The following is a 25,378-nucleotide window of genomic DNA, read 5'->3' on the forward strand; positions in this document are numbered from 1 at the left end:
GACTATTACCAGGGAAATAAACTTTGCCCCAAAGCCACTGTCCCACTGGGTTTCTCTGTTATAGCACTTAGCCTTCACTCTCATATATTCCATCAGCAGAGCCTCCCCCACCCCTAACCCCAAGTGGCTGTGGGAGTTCTCAGGAGACAAAATCCCACCAAGCAAAATCTGAGCTTAACGGTTGCACCCGCCTCCTCTGCATGTGGGCTTTCATAGAGCTCCCAAAACCTTTCATTTTTTCCCCCTCTCACAATATTCCCAAGATGATTAGGAGGGAAAAAGTGGGGGGCTGCTTGATTGTGGCTTTCCTCCTCCTTCCCAGCCTCCCTGGTGGTCTTCAGTGAAGAAACAGATTTTTAACATGAGTACAATATATTTTTTTAAAAACCAAAGTTGTCTTACTATAATTAGCTCACAAAATGGTTAAGTCAGCACTGGGCCCTTTTCTGATTTTATTCTAGAGAGTTGGGAAATATTCTCCAGAATGTCCTTCATGTCAAGAAAAATGTAGGGCATGTTGACTGATGGTGGCAGGTTGGAACCCAAGAGATAACAAGATAAGACTGGGTGTTCATTTTACTAGCTTTTAAAAATAGCATAAAATGATCTGCTATCAATGACGACAGTGTGACATAAATCATAGAGTTTGGTCAAATCAATTTTATTCGCTTGAGGTAAAAGATAGAAAGGCAAACATTTCCATGGTGGGTAAAGAGAGAGGGCTTGCAAAGCCCCCTGAGCCTGGTGACTTCTGCATGAGTCTGCCTTCTGTTTCCTGGCCAGAGACAGCAGTCCTGAGTGAGACTGATGACCAGCTGTCCTGGCCAGAGTTGGGACAGGAGAACACGCATGCCTCCTGGTCATGGGTGTTTACTTTTATTCCTTTTTCCCTCCCCTGGGGGCTAGAAAGTTACTTTTAGGTGGAAGGAAATAAGACCTAAATATTTATTAATATGAAACACTGTGTGAGTCTATATCCTATTGCGTCTATTCTGGAGCTAACCAAATAATTCAGGGGCAAATAGAAGGGCCTAGCCCTCCTCACAGAATCTAGTAAACTCCGTCCCCCTCAAACACCCACCTAGGACCAGGCCCTTCAGAACAACCCTGCACTGTGCTCCAGAGCTGGAGAGCTGTGTGTGGGTCTTAGAGCATTGTCCTTCTATTCAATCTAAATTGTACTGTTTTTCAGCGTTTGTACTATGAAGTTGGGGCCTTTCTTAGTTTCACGTAGATGTCACTTTTTTCTCGAATATCGTTTTTCTTTGCTCATTTTGGTAAGTATTAAGATGGAAGTTTTTATAGTCATGGCTGTTTTTCCTTGCCAGCACTCTAGTCTTTTTCTTTTTATAAAGATTGGCACCTGAGCTAACAATTGTTGCCAATCTTCTTTTTTTTTTTTCCTGCTTTTTCTTCCCAAATCCCCTCAGTGCATAGTTGTATATCCTAGTTGTGAGTGCCTGTGCTATATGGGACGCCGCCTCAGCGTGGCCTGATGAGTGGTGCCATGTCTGTGCCCAGGATCTAAACCAGCAAAACCATGGGCCACCGAAGTGGAGCATGCAAACTTGACCACCTCGCCCTGGGGCCAGCCCCATCTAGTCTTTCATACATGGTTTAAAGCCATAAGAGTGGAGATTACAGCCAAAATATGTCTGCTGGCTGGAGCAGAATCTGTCATTGGGAATCCTACTAATGCAACCTGAAAGAATTATTTGCTCTTAGGGGCCGGCCGGCGGCGCAGAGGTTAAGTGTGCATGTTCTGCTTCTCGGCTGCCCCGGGTTCGCTGGTTCAGATCCCAGGTGCAGACATGGCACCGCTTGGCACGCCATATTGTGGTAGGCGTCCCACATATAAAGTAAAGGAAGACGGGCATGGATGTTAGCTCAGGGCCAGGCTTCCTCAGCAAAAAGAGGAGGATTGGTAGTAGTTAGCTCAGGGCTGATCTTCCTTAAAAAAAAAAAAAAGAATTATTTGCTCTTAAAAGAGAAAACGGTCTTCCCAATAACCAAATTTTTACTCCAACTCTTTATATCACAGCTTACTCTTTTATTAAAAGTTTGTTTTCTGATTATTCATAGTTGTTTTAGAAAATTTGGAAAATATAGAAACATATGAGGAAGAAAATATGAAATCATCCATAATTCCACAACCAACCAGAACTAACCACTCTGTAGGTTTTACTCATGAACACTACAGCTTAGCTCACTAGAACCTCTCAAACCTAGCCAGAGAGTCTTCTTTCAGAGTATTTATGTCTTTTTATACAAAATATAAAATAGAAACATATATAAAAAACATACACAAACAGAAAAAAATGAGTTTTCTTTACAAAGTAGTTTCCTAGCAAACTTCCATTTGAGTCAGATACTCTAATATAGACTATTGAGCATTTATTAAAATAATAATAAGACGAGAACCAAGAAGAGGAGAAAGGGTAAGTTGCTTATCTCCAGATTCCCCCTCGACTCCTCATGCTACTAGGGGCAGGGTGCCCACTTTTCTTGCGTGCTGGAGGTCTTTCAGTCTTAGGGGCTGTAGCAAGGCGGCGAGGGAGAGCCTGGGAGGGAATCTGAGAGTGTGGGACAAGAGAAGAGAAAGTCAGTGTCATGTACTCTCAATCCCCTACCCTACTGAGGAAAGGCGTCGTGCACGGAGAGGGCCAGAATCATTCGGCAAAGGGGAACGACCATGCCACAGAAAATGGGAACAGGAATCGGACGGGTCAGGCAGGAGAGAATGGAGCCAGCCAGGGAGTGTGCAGAGATGGAGGAAAGAGTCAGTGAGAGCCCTTCCACCCTCATCGTCCCTGGCCTCCTTTCCCTCACCTCTTTCCGGGGGATCTCACCCAAGCGGGAGTCTGTGTTCCTTCTGGGGACATTATCCCCTTGGCTGTCAGTCCTGCCATACAAATTGAGGGATGAGGATGGGGCACTGTTCGCCTCACTTCCCAACACTGGGTGGAAGTACTCCCCCCCAATTCTGTCTCTTAACAATAAGAACAAACAAGATAGACCTGGGGCTCAAATAGGAGGAGACACTAGAGGAATCAAAAAGTGAGTTATACTAGGCAGTCACAATCCTAGGATTCTGAGTTCTGAACCGCATGGTAAAGAGGAAAAAACTAAGGTAAAAAGACATGAAGACGGGATTTTTTTTAGAAGCAAAGGAAAAAACCAGAAAGTAGAAAGGAAAAGACAGAAGAAAGGTGGGGAGCAGTGAGAGATGGAGGAAGAGAAGGAGACTTGTTGATCTACATCTCGCCCTCACACTCCTCCCCAGAAAAGGACAAAAGATGCGACTCAGTGGACAACACGCACACCCCTCTCTCCCCTGCCTGATCTATTTCCCTGCCCACAATCCAGATTCCATCCACTTAATCCTTCCTTCATTCCCTCCCAGGCTGGTACCTGCTGGGCTCCAGCCTCTTCAGGTAGAGCAGCAGATCCTCAGGGGGCAGTGCCCCCCAGCCCCGAGCTTGGTATAGTCGTAACAGCTGAGACACCTCCATCAGCTGCCTTGAGGATGCGAGCCCATCTCCACCTGAGATATACCAGTAATGGTCGTCATCCTAGGGCCCCTCTCCTCAGCCCTCAGCCCATCTCCCTGGGAATCCAGAAGGGCCTTCACTTCCATGTACTGGCTCCACACCCAAAACTTTCCCTCCTTATCTTCCAGTAAACCATGACCTGCTTACCTCTCTCTGACGAACCACCACTGGGACCACTGCCCTGTGAATGAGTTGAGGGAAGCTCATGGACCCGGAAAAGACTAGATGCCATGGCTAAGGGCACTTTAGTTTTATGGACAGGGGGTGGCAGGCGTGGCACTTGAGGGGCTTCCTCCCAAGACGGTACAGTCAGAGGACCTAGCAAAAGGAAAGAGATCCAAGAATCAGGAAATGGGGCAAAGAGCCAAGGAAGTCCTACCACCTAGCCTTCATTAGGCTCTATCACCTTTGCCAACTCCTAAAAATCCATCCCAGATAACCAACTCCCACCTTTTCCAGGCCCAGCCCCAAGCTTCTTCAGAGTTGGCACTCACCAGACTTAGGGGGCAACAGGTCAACAGACGGGTTCTCATTGTTCTGGGGTACTGTCTCTAGCAGCTGGGGGGAGACAGCAAGGTTCAAGGTAGCAAGACACTACAAGACAGTCAGGTTCCCTGGGGACTGTTAAAGAAGGGGACCTAGATATCTGAGGGAAGCAGAAGCTGGGGAAGTAAGAGTTAGGGTTGGTTACCTAAGTTCCAGAAGGGACTTATGAGATAGGAATGAGACAGACTGGGAGAGGAAGATGCTGGGACAAAGCATTAGTCTTAGAAGGGGGATGAAGCCAGAGTCCTGGACTCCTCGAGCAGGAAGAGAAAATGAGGAAGGGAAGAAGACAATAAGGTGGGATGGGTTGGTCCTCTCTTACTTGGTGCAAAAGATGCTTGAGGCCCTCCAGCTGAGAAACGGGTGGCAGCCCTTGCTTTAGGAAGCCATCCCCATCAGATCCAGGATCTTCCTCAGGGAATGGCCGTTCCGCCCTGTGATCGGGATGGAAGGCCCCAGCTGTAAAGTGAAACAGGGGTGTGCGTTGTGTGCTGTCGGGGGAGGAGGTTCCTCCACAAATCAACTTGCCACACGCCCAGAAGAAAGGGGCCTATCGAATATAAGAGGGACATCATAGCTAGAAGATAATGAAAGTTTAAAACAGCTGGAGAGGGAAGGGTTGAAGGCGACTGAGAGATGGCACAGCTGAATTCTAAGACAGAATTGTAGACAGAAGGGGAAAGCTGTGGTTCTCAGACTCTAAATAAATAAGTACCACCACAAACTCCTTAAAGACAGAAACCAACATCCAGAATGGTTTAGGATTAATAGACACATTCTAGACCCTTAACCAGAACATGCCCTCATTCTTTTTTTAAATTTAAAATTGTGACATAATTCACCCCTCATTCTTTTTTTTAAAGATTGGCACCTGAGCTAACATCGGTTGCCAATCTCCTTTTTTTAAATTTCTTCTCCCCAAAGCCCTCCAGTACATAGTTGTATATTCTACTTGTAGGTCCTTCTAGCTGTGCTATGTGGGACGCCGCCTGAGCACGGCTTGATGAGCAGTGTTAGGTCCCTGCCCAGGACCTGAACTGGCGAAACCCTGGACGGCTGAAGCAGAGTGTGTGAACTTAACCACTTGGCCAGGGGGCCAGCCCCATTTACCCTTCATTCTTAATTCAAACTGGATTGTCACGTTTGCACCACGCAGAGCACCCCATCCACCCAAGTCACAGCTGACTAAACCAAGGGTGGCCACCACACTCAAGGTCAGCCAATCCAAGGGATGGTTGCCAACCAATCAGATAACCTCTCTTTAAACTGGACCTAAGAAACAGAGATAGCATTGTCTCTGTAAGGTTGTCTAGAGTCTGGCTGGAGTCAGCGTCATGGCTGGTCAAACTCATGTACAAGCCAAAGTTATGAGAGCAAGAACCTGAGTGACAAAGAGTGCTGGTCAATCAAGAGAAAGCAGCAGATATTCGGGGAGAGGCAGAGTCAAGAGCCCATGCAGGCCCAAAGACAGGAGGAACAGCTGCCTCAGTTCCTGAGAGCACCCCTGGATCCCAACTCCAGGTCTCATTAAGTCCAACTACATGACATTTCCATGAGATCTCACTGCCTTTATTTGAACCAACTTGAGTAGATTTCTGCTCCTTGGAGCTTATGGTCACTAAGGAACCTAAGAAACTAAATACACACTCAAGTCCCAGATAGAAAGGAAGCTAGGTAAGAGGGAGCCACTTAGTACATGGGAACCCCAGTGATTTCTGTCCCCAGTTACCTGAGGAGGAAGTGAGATCTGGCTTTGGCTCTAGGGGCTGGAAGGAATGTTGGCTTTGGAAAGCGGGGCCCAGCAGGAGGCTAAGATCTGGGGAGGAGCTGCAGAGATCAGGCGGCACTCCAGGCAGCGCGTCCCTTGCTTCCCGGCTCTGCTGCAACACCGGCTTCAGGGCCACAGCCACGGGAGGCACAGTCCAGATCCTCCTCTCCCCCTTCTCCGGTTCCCGAGGCCCAGGGCTGGAGGGGCTGGCAGTAGGAACCTGGGCATAAGAGAGAAGCAGAAAGAAGGATCAAAGCTCAGTGCATTTAAAAAGACAAGATATGGCACAGACACTTTAATAAGATTACAAATTAGTACAGCTTCCTTAAAAGGAGATTTGATAATATCTATTAAATTTTAAAATGCTTGTTTTTGATCTTACAATTCCATTTCTAGAAATTTTATAGAGACACTTGCACAAAGACATATATTAATATTTATTGCAGCACTGTTTATAGAAGCAAAATATAGGAAAGAACTTTAATGTCCACCAATAAGCACTTGGTTAAACAAAAAGTTATCCAACAGCATACAGAAGGCTACCGTTTGGGGTGGAGCGGAGGGACACTCAAGACACCAGTAACAGTGGCTGCTTCTGGGAAGAGGAGCCGGGAGAGCAAGGAGCAGGGAGAGGATGGAGATTACTTTTCACTGACTACCTTTTCGAAGAGTTTGGATTTTTTTTTTTACCATGTGCATAGTATTTATTCCAAGATATAGTTTAGCTAATAATGAAGATTTCATAATTAAAAGAAGGAAGCAGGAGACACCAACATAAAAAGGGCTGGTGAGACTCCCAACTCTACTCTAGGGCAGGACTTGGCAACAATTTTTGGCACTTACCATCATAATTAATTCAGTTGCCGTTTGACAAAATTAGCACCATGGTGTATTCCCTACCAGCTCTTGGGCTGGGAGAAGTCAGGCCCAACACAGTGGGGCCCGTCTGGGTGAACTATGGCCATGGAGAAAAAGATTGCTTTCGATGAGACAGTTATTCTTTGGGAAAGTCCACAGATTTTTTGTTCCTAACACAGGTCCTAGGACCTGAACTTAGGACTTCCCTTGGGAGGGAGCTAGATTTCCAAACAAGGGACCTAAACACAACCACTCAGAGCAGCTTAGCTCAAGGGGCAACACCTACTGGGGGGTTAGGAGGTGGGGTGGTGGTGCTGAGCAGCTGGTTTGCCTCCTCCCAGTGGGCTTGCAGCATGGCTTGGAGTCGCTCGACCAGCTCCAGCTGCTGTTCCTCCAGCTGCTGGCTCCGGTTCTGCAGCTCCCGCCCTCGCGCCTGCTCCCGGGCCAGTCTGAAGAAGAGACAGGAGAGCTTATGTGGGGCCTTTGAGGGAGCAGAGACTTGGAGAATAAGAAGAGATAGAATGGCTTGTCAGACATCTGAAATTCTGAAAGGAGCTAGGGCCAATGTAAAAGAGGACAGATCTACAGAGGGAGCAACTCCTCACCGTTCCCAGTTTGGGCTCTAAGCACAGGAAAGGGGCTGAGGCCTAAAAGGGATGCTCCAGGGACAGATACCTGAGCTCATAGTCCTGAGCCACCTGCTGCTGCCTTTCCTCTCGTTCTGCCATTTCCACCTTGAACTGAGCCAACTGAGTGGACAATTCCTGCTGGTGCTGTTCATTTAGATCCTGAAGCTGCTTCCTAAGAGGACACAGGTGAGAAAAGAGGACTGAATCTCGAGACAGAAGGAGTCAAATGAGACAAAATCAAATGAGACATCACAGGATGTGTGCATGTGTGAGTGAGACAGACAGGCAGCCAGCACAGGTGGGTTCAGGAAAGCAGCAAGGACAAAGCTGATGTCTTAGGATGGGTTCCCCAGAAGCAGAGATTGAGATGAGGATTTATGGGGAAGTAATTCATTTAAGAAGCATTTCCAGAAAAAACTAGTAGGTGAGTGGGGTGAGGAAATGTGAGACAGGGATGGGAAGGAGGCTCAATCCCATAGGGTGGCTCTGGAGATGGCGTAGGGCACAGCTCAGCATTATCCCCATCAGCGGCAAGGGAGCTGGAAAATTTATACTCCTGCACCCCTCAGTTATTGGTTAACGGCTACTTCCTAGGGGATGAAAATTCCCAAGCACTCCCGGCTCTTCACATGTACCTGCAGGCAGCTCTCCCGCAGAGAGACAGACCCGGGCAGGCCACTAACACTGCCTGCCTGGCCAGGGAGAGGCAGCATCCAGTAAGTCCCCTGTACCTGTGATGTTCCCTCAGAGAGGCGGCTTGCCGCAGGCTGCTCTCCTGAGCCTGTGCCAGACGCTCTGTCACCTGCTGCTCCAGCTGCACAGCCAGCTCAGATTCTATCTGGAGTCGCTGGCTTTCATAGCGGGCCTGGGAGTGAAGGAAAGTGGGGTAAAGTCAGCTAAATTCTGTTTGGGCTTAGAAGAGGATGGAGGATATAATGTAGACAAAAAAAAATCCATGTATCAACACTCCCCCTCATGAGCCTAAGGGATAAAAAACAAGAATTTTGTCACAAGCAGTGAAAGACGTTCCCTTTCCTTATTAAACCATGAAGTACTCACATCTTATATGTACACAAAAGTGAAAATAACTTTAGACAAAAGAAATATATATATATATATATATATATTTTTTTTTTTTTGGTGAGGAAGATTTGCTCTGAGCTAACATCTGTTGCCAATCTTCCTCTTTTTTTTTTTTTCTGCTTAAGGAATATTAGCCCCGAGCTAACATCTGTGACAATCTTCCTCTATTTTGTATGTGGCTCACTGTCACAGCATGGCTTGACAGCGGTGAAGGTCCACATCCAGGATCCAAATCTGTGAACCCGGGCCGCCGAAGCAGAGTGCACTGGACTTAACCACTACGACATGGGGCCAGCCCTGTGAAATATATATTTTTTAACCAAAAGAAATGTTAGGTAAAACAATCGAATCTGTTATATGTGCCTGAGATAATACACGCAGTATTCCTACTACAGCATCTGAAACCCAGCAGGCATTCACTAAATGTCGGTGTCCCTTCCTCCTAAAGCAGAATCAGTCTGTATCACAGTCTCCACTTTCTTATCTCATATTCCTTCTTCAACTCACTGGAATCTGATTTCCATTTATAGTACTTCACATCAAAGAACTTAATGTCTAAATCCAATCGTGGTGATTTCCCAGCCTTTATCTTACGTGATCTCACTGTAACATCCGCCACTATGTCAATCCTTCCTTCTAAAACCATTTCCCCCTTGGCTCCCATGATACCACCAGCCCCGCATTCTCATTCCTCGTGACTGCTCCTCAGTCCCAGCTGATTGTTCTTCCTCCAAATGCCCGGAAAGGCTGAACATTTCCTTGAGCTGTCCTCAGGCCTCTTTTTGACCATTTACTAACATTCTGGTTGCTGATGCTTTTAAATGTGTATAATAAACGCTTGGCATTTAGGCCATGTTTTTGGCTACTGTTTATACCTTCAAATACTTTCCAGATCTCCCTCTTTAGCCTAGACTTCTTCCAGGCTTTAAGCTCATAGACCCAGTAACCTACTGAATAGCTCAGTTTGGATACATCTGAAATAGAACACATCCAAAATGGAGCACATTTGTTTTTCTACCCTCAACCCTTCTGTTCCTATTTTATTTCTTGCCTTAGCTAATGACACCACTCTCCACCAAAACACCCAAGCTACTTAAAACCTGGAGTTATCCTTGACTCCTACTTCTTTACCCCTTCCAACTGGTCATTCCATCCTAATTCTTTAACATCTCCCTAATTTACCCCTGCACTCACTTCTACTTTCTTTCAACATTACTTCAAGTCCAGTTGATCTCCCTGCTTCTATTCTGCCCTCCACCCTCTGTCATTTTGGCCCCAAAAGATCCTCCACTTCATGTCTGAGTAAATAGTCTAAAATACAAATATGCTCAATTTATTCCCTCGTTTGAAACCCTTCTTTTTTTTTCAAGATTGGCACCTGAGATAACGGCTGTTGTCGATCTTCTTCTTCTTCTTCTTTTCCCCTTTTTCTCCCCAAAGCCCTCCAGTACATAGTTGCATATTCTAGTTGTGAGTGCCTCTGGCTGTGCTTTGTGGGATGCCACCTCAGCATGGCCTGACGAGTGGTGCCATGTCCGCGCCCAGGATTTGAACCAGTGAAACCCTGGGCCGCCGAAGTGGAGCGCGTGAACTTAACCACTCGGCCATGGGGCTAGCCTGTTTGAAACCCTTCTAATGCCCCCATTGTCTAAAGTTTTTGCTGCTTAAAATGGCTTACAAGGCCCTTTATGATCTCCCACCAGCAATCTACCTTCTCTCTCCCATATTAAACTCCTTGCAGTTACATAAATTCTTTTTTTTAATTTTTAAAACTGTGGTAAAAAAGCACATAATATAAAATTTACCCTCTTAACCATTTTTAAGTGTAGTTGAATAGTATTAACTATATTCACATTGTTGTGGAGATCTCTAGAATGTCTTCATCTTGCAAAACTGAAACTCTATATACCCATTCAACAACTCCCCATTTCCCCCTCCCCTCAGCCCCTGACCAGCACTGTTCTACTTTCTGTTTCCATGATTTTGACCACTCTAGATATCTCATTACCTAAATTCTTTTAATGAAAAATGTTAATACATACTCCCTTTGAGCAAGCAATTCCACTTTAAGGAATTTATCCTACAGAAGGATGCCAAAAACTTATGTACAGTGATGTTCACTGCAGCACTATTTTTAATAATGAAAAACTGGTATCGGTGTAAATTTCTCATCAAAAGGAAAATGCTTAAGTAAACTATGATTCATCCATTCATTGCAGTATTATATAACCTAAAGATAATGATGCACATCCATACGCATGGGCATGGAAAGACGTCTCTGATATACTGTGAGGCAAAACGAGCTGCAGTGAATGCACAGCGTGTTCTTTTTTTAAGCACCAACCCATAAACTCATATATGAAAAGGTTCTGACAGGACACACATAAAGTGGTGTGATTAGATAAGGCAACCTATATATATATTTTGCCCTTCCGAGGAAGATTAGCCCTGAGCTAACATCTGCCAATCCTCCTCTTTTTGCTGAGGAAGACTGGCCCTGAGCTAACATCTGTGCCCATCTTCCTCTACTTTATATGTGGGATGCCTGCCACAGCATGGCTTGCCACATGGTGCCATGTGCGCACCCGGGATCCAAACCGGCGAACCCTGGGCCACCAAAGGAGAATGTGTGCACTTAACCGCTGTGCCACTGGGCTGGCCCCTAAAAATATTTTTAAGATATAAAAGTTCTCTCTAATATAAGTTCAGATAATACAGAAATAAAAAGTATTGATTGCAGGGCCGGCCCCATGGCCGAGTTGTTAAGTTCATGCACTCCGCTTCAGCGGCCAAGGGTTTCACCGGTTCAAATTCTGGGGAGCTCGGATGTGGCACCGCTCATCAGGCCATGCTGAGGCAGCGTCCCACAAAGGACAACCAGAGGCACTCACAACTAGAATACACAACTATGTAGTGGGGGGCTTTGGGGAGAAAAAGCAGAAAACAAAAAAGAAGATTGGCAACAGTTGTTAGCTCGGGTGCCAATCTCTAAAAAACAAAAAAACTTTTTTTAAAGTTCTTTGGGAAGTTTACCTGATCCATCCATGTAGAATTGATGGCTCCTTTCTTTGTCTTTGATATTTACGTCTGATAAGTTAACTTTGATAATTTAAGTATGCATGTTATAATTCTAAAGTAACCCAAAACCAAACAAACAGAAACTGAATTTATGACTTTAAAACTAGATGAAGAAAAAAATAAAATAAAAGAATGAATCTAAAAGATGGCAAGAAAGGAAAGGAAAATAAACACTGAATAGACAGACAAAATAAGATATTTTAAAGTTAAGATGGAGATCCAACTATGAATAAATAAATGAAATGTAAACGAATTTAATGCTCCAGCTAAAAAGCAAATAAATATATAAAAGTTGAAAGTAAAATGGTTAGAAAAATATTTGTCAGGCAAATTCTATTTGACAAAATGAAAGGCTGGTACAGCTCTTTTAATATCAAGCAAAAATATACCCTAAGGCAAAAAGCCTTATAAGAGATAAAGAGAGTCAACTCAAAAGGACAAAACATTCAATTTACTAGGAAAGATATAGCAATTTCAAAATTTATATGCATCTAATAACATAGCCTCAAAAGGTATAAAGCAAAAATTGACAGACTACAGGAGAAACAGACAAATCTACCCTCAGTGAGATTTTTTTTTTTTTTTTTTTAAAGATTTTATTTTTTTTTCCTTTTTCTCCCCAAAGCCCCCCGGTACATAGTTGCGTATTCTTCATTGTGGGTTCTTCTAGTTGTGGCATGTGGGACGCTGCCTCAGCATGGTCTGATGAGCAGTGCCATGTCCGCGCCCAGGATTCGAACCAACGAAACACTGGGCCGCCTGCAGCGGAGCGCGTGAACTTAACCACTCGGCCACGGGGCCAGCCCCCTCAGTGAGATTTTAACAGAAAAAACATCAGTAAGGATATAATGATTTAAACAGCACAATTAACAAATTAGACACATATACAAAATTGCACCCAACAACTATAAAATACATATTTTCAAGCACTACATGAAACATTTAGAGAAAGCGACCATATATTAAGACATAAAACAAGTCTCAAAAAATTTCAAGTGGGGCCAGCTTGGTGGTGCAGCGGTTAAGTTTGCACGGTCAGCTTCAGCAGCCTGGGGTTTGCCAGTTTGGATCCCAGGTGCAGACCTATGCACTGCTTATCAAGCCATGGTGTGGCAGGCATCCCATGTATAAAATAGAGGAAGATGGGTACAAATGTTAGCTCAGGGCCAATCTTCCTCAGCAAAGAGAAGAGGATAGGCAGTAGATGTTAGCTCAGGGCAAATCTTTCTCAAAAAAAAAAAAATTCAAGGAATTTAAGTAATAAAAATAGCATATTCTCTCATGATGTCCACAAGAAACTTTCACATGATGAGGGGTGGGGGAAGGGAGAGAGAGAGAAAGTGAGGGGAGATGGAGAGAAGAGGGAGAGGGAGGGAGGTGCAGACAAATGTAGCAAAATGTCAACTGGTGAATCTAAGTGTATTCATTATACTATTTATGCAATATTTCTCTAAGATTGAAATATTTCAAAACAAAGCCTAGGTGGAATATACATAAATAAGTAATTTTTTAAAAGACCATGCTATCTAATCACAAACAGTTAAGCTATAAATCAATAATAAAATGTAATTAGAAAAATCCTGTATGTTTGGAAATAACCCAGGAGATCAAAAAGTAATCAAATAAAAAACTGAATATTATTCAGAACCAAGCAATAAGGAAAATACCACATAGGATAAGTTGTTGGATGCACTTAAAATGATACTTACGGAGAAATTCAGAAAAGAAGGCTGAAAATTAATAAGCAAGCATCCATCTTAAGATTTTAAAAGGAACAACAGAATAAAACCAAAGAAAATATAAAGAATGAAATAAAGTACAGACATTAATAAAATAGAAAAGAAATCAACATAGTTAAAAGCTAATTCTCTGAAAATATATTCAATTAAACTACAAGTAAGATGGTTTTAAAAAGAGAGGATGAGACAAATGAGATTAGGAGAGAATATGCTATTTACACATATAAAGAGAGAAAGAGTGAGTGCACCAAAAATAATTCAAGAAGAAATGGAAAGTCTAAATATTTCCATAAACATTAAAGAAGCAAAACCAGTAGTCAAATATCAAATATTCAAGAAACACATATTCATTCCAACCTTACAAACCATTTCATAGTATAAGAAGAGAGGGAGCAGATCTTCATGTTTCTAGCACTGGCAGATTAAGTTATTCAGATTAACACCACTACTGGTGGTCAATGCCATGTTCCGTTGCAAAGGCTTGCTTTGTCTGGCCCTAGAGCCCTTCTCACCTCTCCTTCTCTTGTAACCACCAGCACGAAACAGGCACTTTTGTGAAGCCAGGGACATCAGCTCTGCTAGGGACAGCCCATATGCCTGCCCATACTCCAGGGATTAAAAAAAAACAAAGAAACAATACAGAGAAAACTTTTAAAGCAAGAGTGGTCACCTAACAGCTGACTTCTCAGCAGCAACAATGGAAGCCAGCATAATATTTTTAATATGTTAAAATAGCTACCAACGTAGAATTCTACACCCAGGAGCTCCTTCAAAAATGAATGTGAAATAAAAAAATGAAATTTTCAAATGAAAATAAATAAACAAACAAAAGAGATTTTGCCGCCAAGAAAAAGATCCCAGATGGAAGATCTGAGTTCAAAGAAGGGAAGAAGAGCAAAGAAAGCAGTAAATTATGTGGATACTTCTAAGTGAATATTGACTTTATAAAAACAATATTAATAATGTTTTATGAAACTTTCGTACTTAAAAAAATAGAATTAAGAAAACATAGAGTGATGTTACAGAAAATGGCAGGATAAGAAACTCCAGGGGTTGGTTCTTCTGCCAAAATAACCATTAAGCTGGGGAAAAAATATCAAAATCAACTATTTGGGAACACTGGAACCTGATCAGCAACCAAGAGAGTGCATGATGAAAGGAGAGGCTGCTGAACTTTGATAAGAGAGCCTGAAGCGTGAAGCAGCTACCATTCCCCCCACCCCCCCAAGCAATGGCAATGGCAGCCTGTGATGCTAGAATGGCTGGCTGAAGCAAAGGTGGGCAGTAAGTACCTTGTCCTCAAAAAACATTGGATTGTGTGTTTTGGTCAGTGTAGCAGTTCCCTGAGGAACCACAGCTGACAACTGCCTTTGGTTTTGGGCCCCTTAGGCAATAGCAGCTTCCTTGGCAACATCTATCAGAAGATTTAAAGAGATATATATATATATATACTTCTTTGGGGCGAGATCCAGACATTTAAGAAAAGCTCTGTCAGATCACAGGTTAATCATGGAGCTAGGATAGAAATGTCAGTTACTACACACAACAAAAAAGACAGACTTTGCAAAAATAGTTTAGAGTCACTATACAAACAGATGGCTGTAGCCACCAAAAGAAATCCCTGAGGAGGAAGAGAATATGATTTCCAGAGGTACCACACTGTAATACTCTAAACGTCCAGTTCTCAACAAAAAAATTACAAACATACAAAGAAATAAGAAAATAAGACTCATTCAAAGGAAAAAGAGAATTTGATAGGAACTCTTCCTCTGGAAGCCAAGACATTGGGATTACTAGTCAAAGAGATTAAATCAGAAGTCTTACATATGGCTCAATGAGCCCAAAGAAAATCATGAACAAACTAGACGAAATCAAAACAATGTATGGACAGGGATTGTCACTAAAGAGACAGAAATCATAAAAAGGAACCAAATAGGAATTCTAGAGCTAAAAAGTACAATTAGTGACATGGAAAATTCACTAGATACCGCTATGCACCTATTAGAATGGCCAAAATCCAGAACACTGACCACATCAGATATTGGAGAGGATATGGAGCAAGAGGAACTCTCCTTCATTGCTTGTGGGAATGCAAAATGGTACAGCCACTCTGGAAGACACTGTGGTGGTTTCTTACAAAACTAAACATACTCTTACCAGATGATCCAGCAATCACACTCCTTGGTATTTACCAAGAGGAGCTGAAAACTTACATCCACACAAAAACCTGTACACAGATGTTTATAGCAGCTTTAGTCATAACTGTCAAAACTTAGAAGTTTTCTAAGATGTCCTTCAGTGGATAGAACAGATAAATACTGTGGTACATCCAGATGATGGAATATTACTTAGCGCTAAAAAGAAATGAGCTATCAAGCCATGAAAAGTCATGGAGGAAATTTAAACGTATGTTACTAAGTGAAAGAAGCCAATATGAAAAGGCTACATACTGCATGATTCCAACTATATGACATTCTGGAAAAGGCAGATTTAACCTGTGGTTAAAGGGAGGATGGGATGAATAGGTAGTGCACAGAGGAATTTTAGGGCAGTGAAACTAAGTATGATACTATAAAGGTGGATACATGTCATTAAAAATTTGTCCAAACCCATACAATGTACAACACCAAGAGTGAACTTGAATGTAAACTATAGACTCTGGGTGATAATGATGTACAAATGTAGGTTTTGTCAATTGTAACAAATAGACTAGTGGAGGATATTGATAAGGGGGGAAGCTATGTATATGCAGGAGTAGGGGGTATATGGGAAATCTCTATACCCTCTGCTCAATTTTGCTATAAACTTAAAACTGCTCTAAAAAATAGAGGACCTGAACAACACTATAAGCCAGGCACCATTCTGGGATTCAACAACAAATAGACAAAAATCTGTGCCCTCATGGACCTTAAAGAAATTAAACAAGATTTTTAAAGTTACCCTGTGTAGGATATTAGCAGAAAAATTAAACAGGGAAGGGGAACAGGGATTATCAGAGGGTTGCAGATTTTACTCAGTGTGGTTGGGACACTGAGTAAAGATGACATCCGAGTAAAGAGTAGTTCTTACCCTCAATTATCCTGTTTATCATAATACTTCAAAATGTGTGTACCAGACAAACTCCCATCTAGCTGGTGAAATCCTTGTTGGCCAGGACTATTCTCAGCTCCTAGCGCAGAGCTTACATAGAGGGGCTGTTTAACACGCCTCCTGAATTGAAATGAGAGAATAATCACCTGTGTTCCAGCAGCCTGCGAAGTGCTACTGACTTGTTTACTAACATCTTTACCCTTGGCCTTCCGTAATAACTTAGCTTCCACGTGGTCAGTCCTTCAAGTCAATGGGCTAGGTGAAAAATAAAAGGCGTGTGTTTTCTCAAACACTGACTCACTATCCAGAAACTGGATATCTCCTTAAGTCAACTATTAATAAGGAAAAAAGTCTCTTAGATTGACTTGCTCTCAGGAACTCATTAACTTGCTCTTAACACACACTTTAGACATAAAAACAGAGGCCTATAAAGGTAAAAATTCTAGTTAGAAATGGGAGTGTTTGCTGGGGCTCCTGAAACATCACTCTGCCTTAGACCTACTTCTCCTAACCAGGAGAAATCTTCCAGAACCCTCTGCCTCCTGACCTGCACCAAGCTCATTTCCAGCTGCAGGGCATCTCTCTCTCTCCGAGCCGTATCCAGCTCTCCTTCCAACCGCCGCACCTCCGACTGCACCAATGCCAACTGCTGCTGGGCCTCCCGGGCTGCCTGGGCCTCCCTCTGGGTGTTCCCCTGAGAAAGGGAAATCAGACTTAAGTACATACCTCATTTCCTGAATTCCCCAATTCATTCTCCCATACCCTAAAACCCAAGCTTCCCCTCTCTCCACATTTGATCTATTTCCTCATCTCTGTTTAAAGCTACTCTTTGGCCTTCCATGTATTTGATGCCCCCAGCCCTTCCTGCTGGCCCTATACTCTCAGTCCTGTCTCTCACACATAGTTATGCTCTCTCCATCTCAGTCCCCTATGCCCCATATTCCGACATCCCATCTCATTCAATTATTTTGCCCTTCATCTCTTCCCCATTCATTCCCTGACTGCCGCTTTTACCTTCTCCCTTTCCAACTGAGCCTGGCCCTCCTGCAGTGCCTGGTAGCGTTCCTTAAGCTGGTGCTCTTGCTGGGCCCGGGTCTGCCGTTCTTCTTCTAGGGCAACCTGAAGTGTCTCCAACTGGCGATGCTCACTGAGTTGCCCAGCCCGAGCCTCATCTCGTTCTTCCTGCAGGGCCCGGCACCGCTGCTGTTCTAGCTCCAAGCTCAGGGTTAGAGCTTGCCTTTCCTCTTCCTATAGCCCCAGGAGAAAACCAAGATCCTTAGCATGCCCTCAAGAGACCAGCAATCTGCCCCTCACCCCCATGTAATATGCCCACTGAGAATTACACCTATTAAACAGACAATAGTTGACAAGCCCACAGGATTACAATATAGTAGGTAAGAGCTTCTGTTTCAGAATTAGGTAGATTTGGGTTCAAATCTCAGCTCTGTCATTTAACCAAGCGTTCTTAGGCACACACCCTTATCTGTAAAATGGAAATAATATTAGGGTCTAACTTGTGAGGATTAAAGTAAAAAGTGTATGTAAAGCATTTAGCACAGTGTCTGGCACATAGTAAGTACTCAGTATACAATAGCTATCACCATCATCATCAAAAGACATTCCACAAAGGCTAGAAAATCCAGCCTACAGTCACCTAGCCAAGCAGCAACCATCATCAGCCCTGTTGGATGTAGCCTGTTGAGACTACAAGCATGCGTCATGCATGCAGCAAGTTCCAAACCTGGCTACTAATTCATATGGGTAATCATCTTATCATTTCAGTAATAAGAAACTTGAGTGAGTCTCGTGCCATACCTTTTTTAGCTATGCCCTGGACCAGAGTTCCCAAATGTGGCTGAGCAAAATCACCTAGGAAATTTCTGAAAATACTTAGGTTCCCCAACTTCACCATATCTCTACTGAATCAAACCTCTGGGGATGGGTCCCAGAAATCTATATTTTTAAATAATTCCTGAGATGATTCTAATGAGGATACAATTTCCAGACTCTCACAAACTTACTTGGTGGCAGAGCCCTTTTGTTGTAGAGTATTTAGCAGAACTAGTGTTCTAAGGAACAAACTCCGGGAAACACTGCCCTGGTGCAAGTCAAATTATGAACTCCCACAATCCACCCATAGCTCTCTAGAAGTAATTAACAGCCTCCATTGGAATTAACTCAGCCCAGTAGTCTCACCAGTGTCTCTCTTTCGCGTTGCTGCAGTCTGGCACCTTCCTGTTCACGATTCAGGGCCTCCACGGCCTCAGAAAGGCTTTGTTCCAGGCGGGTTACTGTCTTTCAGGGAGAGGAGAACAGGGCAGAGGAACTGAGGGGAATCCTTGTATGTTATACTTCAAAAAGTATTAACAACAAAAACTTTAAATGTAAGATTTAACTAAATGACTTAGGGGCCAAAGAGAAGACTACACGGTGTGAGAAAAGCTGGGAATACATCAACAATGCAAGTGTGACAGCAGGAACGGTGAAGGGAAAGGAAATAGGGGAGGAGGACTATCAGGATAGCTAGTGCAAGACTGAGGTCAATCTGTTGGGAACCCTAAGTTCAGAGGGTTGATCCTGGTTGCCCACCTCTTGCTGTTTACTTCTAGTGAGTTCAGCTGCCTGGCGCTCCTCCTGGAGTCCCCGAAGTACCTCTGTCCGCTCAGCTTCATGCCGGTTCCAGCCCTCCACCACTCGGGCCAGGGTCTCAGGAGAGGAAAGGCAGATGGAATTTCAAAATAACTTTTTTGTCCTCTTTCTGTCCACAGGGGCAGGGTCAATAGCCACCTTCTCCCAGTAGTCAGTAAACCCACCCCTTACCCCAGCTCCTAATGTGAACAAAGGAACACTGGTTGGCCACTCCCATTTACTATAGGCTTAGTGCCCTCCACGAAGAGACCCACCCACATTCTGCTACTCTGGTACCTTGTCCAGTTGTTCGATCATGATATCTTTCTTGCGGTCGGCAGTCACAGCCACAGCTAACTGTTGCTGTAGCTCTAGCACTCGGGTCTGCAGGCTCTGAATATGGCGCTCACAATGCTGGGAAGAAGGGTGAAGAGTCTGGGTATTGCCATGTTTAATCTGACCAAAGCACCAAACTTTCCAGCTCCTCTAGGGGAAATGGGCTGGAGAGACAGACCCAGGGTCCCAAGAACAGAATCGTTTTGGGGAGGGAAAATCAAGAATACTGGAAGAGGAATCTTGAGGCCTGAGACATACAACACCTTCCTCTACTTTATCAGGAAATAGGAGCTTAGTTTCCAGGCTCTTACCTTTCCTGGAACTCCTAAGAAAAATTTCCATGAGCCTTTTGGCAGGGTGCAGCAGCCCACACTGCAAAGAGCAGGAAGTTACTCCTGCCTTAAGAAGTTCACTGGACACAACAATTAAACATAGCATAAAGGGGATAGGATAAAGGGAATAGATCAAGCATAGGATAAAGGGGAAGCCTTTTCTTCATTTTAAAATAGAGAAAGAGAGCATTCCAAAAATGACAATACAACAAATGATCTTGACTTTTCCTCTGCCTGTCTCTCTCTCTGCCCCCTTCACACAGGCTGAGGCTTGCAGAGATAAAGCTCATTATATCACCAATAGCTATAAAGCCCTTGCAGAAACCAGCAAAGTTCACTGTTCATTCACCAAACGTTTACGGAGTGTTTCTACGTGCTAGGTATACTCCACACCTTAGGGAGACAGTGCTGAACAAGACACGGTATGACCCTCATAGATCCCAGATTTTAGAGGGGAGAAACAAACAAGATATATCAGACTGTGTAAACACGCAGGAAACAATAAGGTGATCTGAAGGAATACCTGGAGGAGAAGTGCGCCATCTCACATAGGATAGTCAAAGAAGGCTTCCCTGAAGAGCCATTTGAGTAAAACCCAGAGAGCAGGCCCTTAACCCTCAGCCCTTTTCAGCACTCAGCCCCATTTCTAATCTTTGCTGCTTTCAAAGGGAAGCCTTTGTATCTCACCTTGCGACGAGTATGCTCTGAATCCAGTGCATCTCTCAGGCCCTGAAAATCCGGAGGATTGAGTGGGGGCCCTGGCCGAAGGCTGGCGTAGCGAGGAAACAACTCCTCCAGGGCTTGGGCTGAGCTAGACAGAGACAAATCTTGCAGGGGCCGGGTGCTGAGTGAATTAAGTAGAGAATGTTAGAGTTGGGAAAGCTTCTGAGATTCACTAGTCCAACTGTGATATTTTACCAATGAGGAAACTGAAACTCAGAAATGGCAAGGGACTTGCCCAAAGTCATAACGCTAGGCAGGGACAGAGACACAGATAGCACAGAGGTTCTGTGGTTCACTCTGTAGTGCTCCTTGCTCTAAGCCACACTCCCTGTAGCAAAAGTCTCAGCAGAAACAAGCTACTTCTTCTGGGGGAAGAAGGACTCGAGGTTGGGAGAAAGCCAGGTACCAGGCAGCCGATGCTTATGCTCCTGAAGGAGTAAAGAGGTAGAAGATAGGAGAGAAAGGATGAAAGCTAAAAGCTAAGTGAGAAGCATCTTAGGTCCTTAAGAACTACAAAAGCAGTAAAGGAAGTATCAAGGAATATAACACTTGGCTTTCCAAGAAAGCAAGCAAGCTAGGAGAACCGAAGGAGAACTCACTTAAGCAAGGTGGCTGTGCTGTCACTGTCAAAGGAGTCCTCTTCCCGCCTCTCTGAGCCAGCACCTGTAGTGAGGGGATCCCCTGCAGGCAGCCAGAGGGACCCCACAGCCAGGGTCAGGTAAGGATAGGAACAGGCACCACTTGTAGGAGAAGCGAGAAGAGGGCTTTCCTTTCTACCTCACTCACTCCTCCGACCCCTCTCCCAAAGAAGTGGAGCCTTTCCTCCTGAAATCTCTTGCCTCAGAGACTAGTTTCCCCCACCCTCTGCTCCCTCCCACCCCTTAAATACAGATTCTCCTTTACAGGTAAGAGGTTTACTCACGATAGGCTGTATCACGTGAGGTTTGGAGCATGCTCTGGAGCTGACCCCTAACACTTTCCATCTCAAAGATATGCTTGGAACCATCCTAGAAAAAAGCAACAGAGAAATCAGATGCAACCTGTATAATCTATATTCTACCTACTGTCAGGGCAGATGGCATCCAGCACCTCCTAAAATCCAAGAATTTTTACTCCAGCACCTGGTAAAGCAAGAAAAACAAAACTGACCCAATAAGGGTCAGAAACTCGAATGTCTACACAAGCCATATAGGTAATGTAAATGAATTAATTGGGCAGGCTAAGACAAGAGTGGTGAGGCTTCTTGCCAACTAGGCAGCAAATACCCATCTAAAGACTGTAGCCCATGGCTATCAGTTTTTCAAACTCTGCAAAACCTAACCAGTTTGCAAATTGGTTATGACACCTTTTATATCCAAAACTAACAGCTATCTTCTCTGCAACTTGTGTAACTAAACCATGCTTTAATGATTTACATGCCAAATTTTGAACCAGACAATCAAAATAGTTTTGAGCTGAAAGGACCTTAGCATACTCTGTTGCTATCCTTAAGTCCCTAGTTCCCTCCTGGGATGAGGAAACCTCATCCTCACAGTGCCCAAGTCCCAGTCAAAGCACAGCACCTCATCCCACAGTGCAGCTGTCTCTGACCAAAAAACGCTAAGTTTCACAATTTTCCAAATTATGGTGTCCTGGGTCACTCTCTCCCTCATAAACATTTGTTCCCAGGAACAAGCATGACTGACTCTGTAGCTAAAAGGAATTTAAAACCCAACAGTAGGAGTTCCAATCTCAGTAAAGCCATTTCTTTTTGCCACCCCCAATCCCAAGATCCTAGAGGTCCCCAACACACACTTTCCTCACCTTTTTCTTCAAGTTGTTCTCCAAGCCAAGTGACAAGCTGTGACTCAGCTCTTGGGCCAAGCCATCTAGAGGTGGAGAAGTGGAGGGTAAATACAGCTGGGCTCGGGCTGTGGCCTCTGCCTGACGACTAAGGTGCAAAGAAGTATAGAGCTGGGAGGTCACTTCAGAGGACACCTGGTCCAGCCCAGGGGCTTCTGATGAATCACTCAGGAGATCCTCAGCCCCCAGAGGTGAACCAGGGTTGGTAGGTGATGTTGCCATGAGTACACTGAAGAGACAACTGGAAACAGCAGAGCTGGGAATTCCTGGCTCTGTTTTAGGAGAGCCCAGGAGGAAAAGTACACAGGGAAGGAAGATTTCGGAGGAGGGAGGAAGACTCCAAGCCAAGGATCCTTGGTGAATAACAATATGGAGGCCTTCTGGTTAGAGAAAAGGTTTCCACTGGTTCCAGAGGCCATGGGAGAGGGCAAAAGCATTTCTTTCCACAGCTCCTGGGAACGGTGGGAAAGAGGGTGCGGCAAGGAGGGGCTGGGGACAGAAGACCAACTGCCCGGCAACAGTACCACTGCAGCTCCTCTGGAGTGCTGAAAGCTGCAGATTACCTTCTAGCACAGGCTGTCACCGGTCAGCTGAGCTCTTAGATTCTCACATTCAGAACGTGCTAACCGAAACGGACCCAAATCCAACAGGGGCCTAATCTCCATCCAGCTGCTTTATGTGCCCCTCTACTCGCTCCAGTCTCAGAGAGGCAGGAAGCTCACGTTCCCCACCTCCCCACACCCCTCTGCCCACTCCCCTCTCCTATCTAGGGTCAACTCTCTGGTATATCCCCCCCGACCCCTCCCGGAAGAACGCCATAGCAAAGCTCCCTAGAATCCGTCCCTTCCTACCACCCCCAAAGAAACCTCATGAACACTCAGTCACGCACTCAGACGTTCCTAAAAAGCTCGCCGCCCCCAAGCCCAGCCTGAGATCCTCTACCCCGACCACCCGTTCCGACTACTCTCCACATTTGCAGTCCTCAGTCCCCCAATCTGCCAAGGTGGGAACAAGGTATTGCCTCCCTCCTCTGAGACCTGGTCCCAGAAGACCAAGACCCCCGGCTCTCGCGCCCTTCTCTACACTCAAAACCGTTGGTAACCTCCCGCCCACCGGCGTCAGCCCCGCCTCGCTCGCCCCGATGACGTCATCAGCCCAGGCGCTCTCAGTCGCTGCGGCTCATACAGCCTCTGGAACCTGGGAGCCTGACGCGCTTGCGCGCTTTGGCGACCATGGATTGGCTGAGAGAGGTTTTGGGGCGGAGTCACTGCTCCGCCGCAGCAGCGTGAGGACCCGGTGGGGTGGGGCTCCGCGGAAACCGGAAGTACCCGGTGACGGGCGCTCGGAGCAGTTCCGGTGAGTCCGGGGGAGGGGTCCCCGGCTGGTTGGAGGGATCCGGGATAGAGAACTGCAGCCCACTGAGTGTGGGCGGTCCCGGAGTGAGGCTCCCACTTCCTGCTCCGCAGATGACCGTCCACAACCTATACCTGTTTGATCGGAATGGAGTATGTCTGCATTACAGCGAGTGGCACCGCAAGAAACAAGCGGGGATCCCCAAGGAGGAGGTGACGAGAGGGCCCCGCGCAATCCGGTGACCCCGCAACTCCAAACGCATTTAGTCCCAATCCAGCCCCTCCTCTCCAGACCCCAGCTAGTTCCCACCCCTACCCTGTCTCCTTCAACAACCATGACCTAACTCTGCCCCTCTCCCTCCAGGAGTACAAGCTGATGTATGGGATGCTCTTCTCTATCCGCTCGTTTGTCAGCAAGATGTCACCGCTAGACATGTACGCGGAGTCAGAGGGGATGTTGATGGAAGGAGGGCTAGCTTTGGGAATTCTGGAGTGGGAGAAACTTTCTGGATTGGGAGGGGCATGGCCCCCAGAGACAGGAAGGAGACAGAGAGAGAGGGAGTCCGGAGCTAGCGTGCTGGAGCTGGCTGTGGCGGCGGTGGGGAAGATCTGAATGTGGAGAGGTTGGGTGCAGGGGATAAATTGAGGAGTGAATATGGGAGGTGTCTTTACTCAACCAGGCTCCTACAAATGATATGTTTAGAGAAGAGGGAGTCTACCTACAGGGGATCAGAAGTATCTCTTTGGGAGAGAGTCCGCTCCTATTCCTTAACATCTTCCTCATCTCTGCAGGAAGGACGGCTTCCTGGCCTTCCAAACCAGCCGCTACAAACTCCATTACTACGAGACGCCCACTGGAATCAAGGTTGTCATGAATACTGACTTGGGCGTGGGACCCATCCGAGATGTGCTGCACCACATCTACAGTGCGGTCAGTGCCAGCCCCTGGGACCCTTCCCCCGAAGCTCCTCAACAGCCATGGCCACTTAGAGCCCCAAGACTTCTTCAGATTCCCTGCCTTAATCCTACTCTATTGTAGCTCTGTTGAAGTCAGAGTTTTCTCAGGACCCTTTAGGTCCTTAAACACTCCCACCACCAGTTTCTCCTGAGGGAAGACTTGCCTCTCGGCCCTGGATCCTTGTGCATTCACACACCCCTGAGGTTCTACTAGGTTTGGGGTTGAAAACAAGAGGTGTGCAAAGCCTGGCTTTAACACCCTCCCCCTCCATAGCTGTATGTGGAGCTGGTGGTGAAGAATCCCCTGTGCCCGCTGGGCCAAACTGTGCAGAGTGAGCTCTTCCGCTCCCGACTAGACTCCTACGTCCGCTCTCTGCCCTTCTTCTCCGCCCGGGCTGGCTGAAGGAAGCACCCTACCTCACCCCTCAGGAGAATCCGGTCTGCCTGGGGCCTTCCTAACCTGTTTCACCTGAGGGTCCCCACTGCCAGCCTCTCCACCCCCCTCAAGCCTCCCAGCAGCCCTCCTAGGGCAACAGCCAAAAGCTTGCCCTGGTGCCCTCCGAATCCCAGGAAGGAATCCTCCAGGAGTCCCTGCACCTCCAAACCAGGCACACTCTCCAGTTTTATCCCCTACCTGACACTGTGAGAAGTACAGAATAAACTTTTTTTTATCCTCTGCGGCCTGAGTGTGTCCGTTTGAGTGGTTGTCGGGAGCCTGCCCCACTCATGAAGGGGTGAACCAGGGTGGCCACATCCCCTGAGCCTGCAAAGAGGCTTTGTTAGTGGATTTCTCAACTGCGGCACTCCTGACATTTGGGGCTGGATAATTCCTTGTTGTGGAGGGGCTGTCCTGTTCTTTGTCCTGG

General features: G+C 45.6%; 2 protein-coding genes across 3 annotated transcripts; one reads left to right on the top strand and one right to left on the bottom strand.

Moving 5' to 3' along the window:
* Window positions 1-640: 640 nt before the first annotated feature.
* Window positions 641-23,405, bottom strand: CNTROB (centrobin, centriole duplication and spindle assembly protein). 2 transcript variants are annotated; one of them, XM_070482379.1, is made up of 20 exons: window positions 23,317-23,405; window positions 22,165-22,229; window positions 21,284-21,368; window positions 20,961-21,042; window positions 20,326-20,482; window positions 19,268-19,384; window positions 18,932-19,048; window positions 18,539-18,637; window positions 17,357-17,590; window positions 16,890-17,036; window positions 8,084-8,217; window positions 7,399-7,524; window positions 7,010-7,172; window positions 5,827-6,085; window positions 4,420-4,556; window positions 4,046-4,109; window positions 3,699-3,869; window positions 3,412-3,544; window positions 2,830-2,902; window positions 641-2,573 (listed from the first exon to the last, which is right to left on the bottom strand). In XM_070482379.1, exons 3-20 carry the CDS (start codon window positions 21,342-21,344, stop codon window positions 2,448-2,450), a joined length of 2,400 nt encoding a protein of 799 aa, XP_070338480.1. In that variant the 5' UTR covers window positions 21,345-21,368; window positions 22,165-22,229; window positions 23,317-23,405; the 3' UTR covers window positions 641-2,447. The 2 variants fall into 2 exon arrangements, with proteins under 2 accessions (XP_070338480.1, XP_014717057.2); XM_014861571.3 differs by having other exon boundaries at window positions 22,165-23,368.
* A 38-nt stretch (window positions 23,406-23,443) lies between these two features.
* Window positions 23,444-25,188, top strand: TRAPPC1 (trafficking protein particle complex subunit 1). Its single transcript, XM_014861573.3, has 5 exons — window positions 23,444-23,559; window positions 23,670-23,768; window positions 23,920-23,990; window positions 24,348-24,486; window positions 24,787-25,188. The coding sequence occupies exons 2-5, from the start codon at window positions 23,670-23,672 to the stop codon at window positions 24,913-24,915; spliced, it is 438 nt and encodes a 145-aa protein (XP_014717059.1). The 5' UTR covers window positions 23,444-23,559; the 3' UTR covers window positions 24,916-25,188.
* Window positions 25,189-25,378: the final 190 nt, after the last annotated feature.

This window comes from Equus asinus, chromosome 13 (genome assembly GCF_041296235.1).
Source record: "Equus asinus isolate D_3611 breed Donkey chromosome 13, EquAss-T2T_v2, whole genome shotgun sequence".
Lineage (NCBI taxonomy): Eukaryota > Metazoa > Chordata > Mammalia > Perissodactyla > Equidae > Equus > Equus asinus.